General features: G+C 64.2%; 1 protein-coding gene across 1 annotated transcript; it reads left to right on the top strand.

The window, feature by feature from the left end:
* The first annotated feature begins 263 nt into the window (after positions 1–263).
* On the top strand, positions 264–734 carry LOC135562545 (uncharacterized). The gene has a single exon (XM_065005045.1). The coding sequence runs from the start codon at positions 264–266 to the stop codon at positions 732–734; it is 471 nt and encodes a 156-aa protein (XP_064861117.1).
* The last annotated feature ends 764 nt before the right edge of the window (positions 735–1,498 follow it).

The raw sequence follows: 1,498 nt of genomic DNA on the forward strand, positions 1-1,498 counted from the left end.
AGAGTGTAGAGGAAGGGAATGGGGAGCGTGGAGGAGGGGAGTGTAGAGCGTGGTGGAGGGGGGCATGGAGGAAGGGAGTGAGGAGCGTGGAGGAGGAGAGTGGGGAGCGTGATGGAGGGGAGCGTGGAGGAAGGGAGTGGGGAGCGTGGAGGAAGAGAGTGGTGAGCATGGAGGAGGGGAGTGGGGAGCGTAGTGGAGGGGAGCGTTGAGGAAGGGAGTGTGGAGCGTGGAGGAAGGGAGTTGGGAGCGTGTTGGAGGGGAGCATGGAGGAAGGGAGTGGGGAGTGTGGAGGAGGGGAGTGTGGAGGAGGGGGAGTGTGGAGGAGGGTAGTGGGGAGCGTGGTGGAGGGGAGTGTGGAGGAAGGGAGTGGGGAGTGGGGAGCGTGGAGGAGGGGAGTGGAGAGCGTGGTGGAGGGGAGCGTGGAGGAAGGGAGTGGGGAGCGTGGGAGGAAGAGAGTGGTGAGCATGGAGGAGGGGAGTGGGGAGCGTAGTGGAGGGGAGCGGGGAGCGTTGAGGAAGGGAGTGTGGAGCGTGGAGGAAGGGAATAGGGAGCGTGTTGGAGGGGAGCATGGAGGAAGGGAGTGGGGAGTGTGGAGGAGGGGAGTGTGGAGGAGGGGAGTGGAGAGTGTGGTGGAGGGGAGCATGGAGGAAGGGAGTGGGGAGCATGGAGGAGGGGAGTGGGGAGCGTGGAGGAGGGGAGTGGAGAGCGTGGTGGAGGGGAGCGGGGATCGTTGAGGAAGGGAGTGGGGAGCATGGTGGAGGGGAGCGTGGAGGGGGAGAATGGGGAGCATGCGGGAGGTTAGTGGGGAAAGGAGTATGGACGAGGGGTGTGAAGCGTGGTGGAGGGGAGCGTGGAGGAGGGGAGTGGGGAGCGTGGTGGAGGGGAGTGAGGAGTTTGGAGGAGGGAGTGGGGAGCGTGGAGGAGGGGAGCATGGAGGAAGGGAGTGAGGAGCGTGGAGGAGGGGAGTGGGGAGCGTGATAGAGGGGAGTGGGGAGCGTGGAGGAGGGGAGCATGGAGGAAGGGAGTGAGAAGCGTGGAGGAGGGGAGTGGGGAGCGTGATAGAGGGGAGTGGGGAGCGTGGAGGAAGGGAGTGGAGAGCATGGAGGAGGGGAGTGGGGAGCGTAGTGGGGGGAGTGGGGAGCGTGAAGGAGGGGAGTGGGGAGTGGGGATCATGGTGGAGGGGAGCGTGGGGATGGCATGCGGGAGGTTGGTGGGGAAAAATAACAGTGTGAAGGTGGAATAATTTACCTCGACAATAGAAACATGGAGCAAGGGGAGTGGGGAGTATGGAGGAAGGGGAGTGGGGAGCATGGATGAAGGGGAGTGGGGAGCATGGAGGAAGGGGAGCATGGAGGAAGGGGAGTGGGGAGCATGGTGCTGGGGAGCATGGAGGAAGGGAGTGGAGAGCGTAGAGGAGGGGAGTGGGGAGCATGGAGGAATGGAAGTGGGGAGCATGGAGGTGGGGAGCATGGAGGAAGGGAGTGGAGAGCTTGGAGGA

The sequence above is a fragment of the Oncorhynchus nerka genome, linkage group LG19 (genome assembly GCF_034236695.1).
Source record: "Oncorhynchus nerka isolate Pitt River linkage group LG19, Oner_Uvic_2.0, whole genome shotgun sequence".
Taxonomy (NCBI): domain Eukaryota; kingdom Metazoa; phylum Chordata; class Actinopteri; order Salmoniformes; family Salmonidae; genus Oncorhynchus; species Oncorhynchus nerka.

Coding starts and splice junctions, on each gene's coding strand:
- LOC135562545 (XM_065005045.1), top strand. CDS start 264: ATGGAGGAAGGGAGTGGGGAGTGTGGAGGAGGGGAGTGTGGAGGAGGG.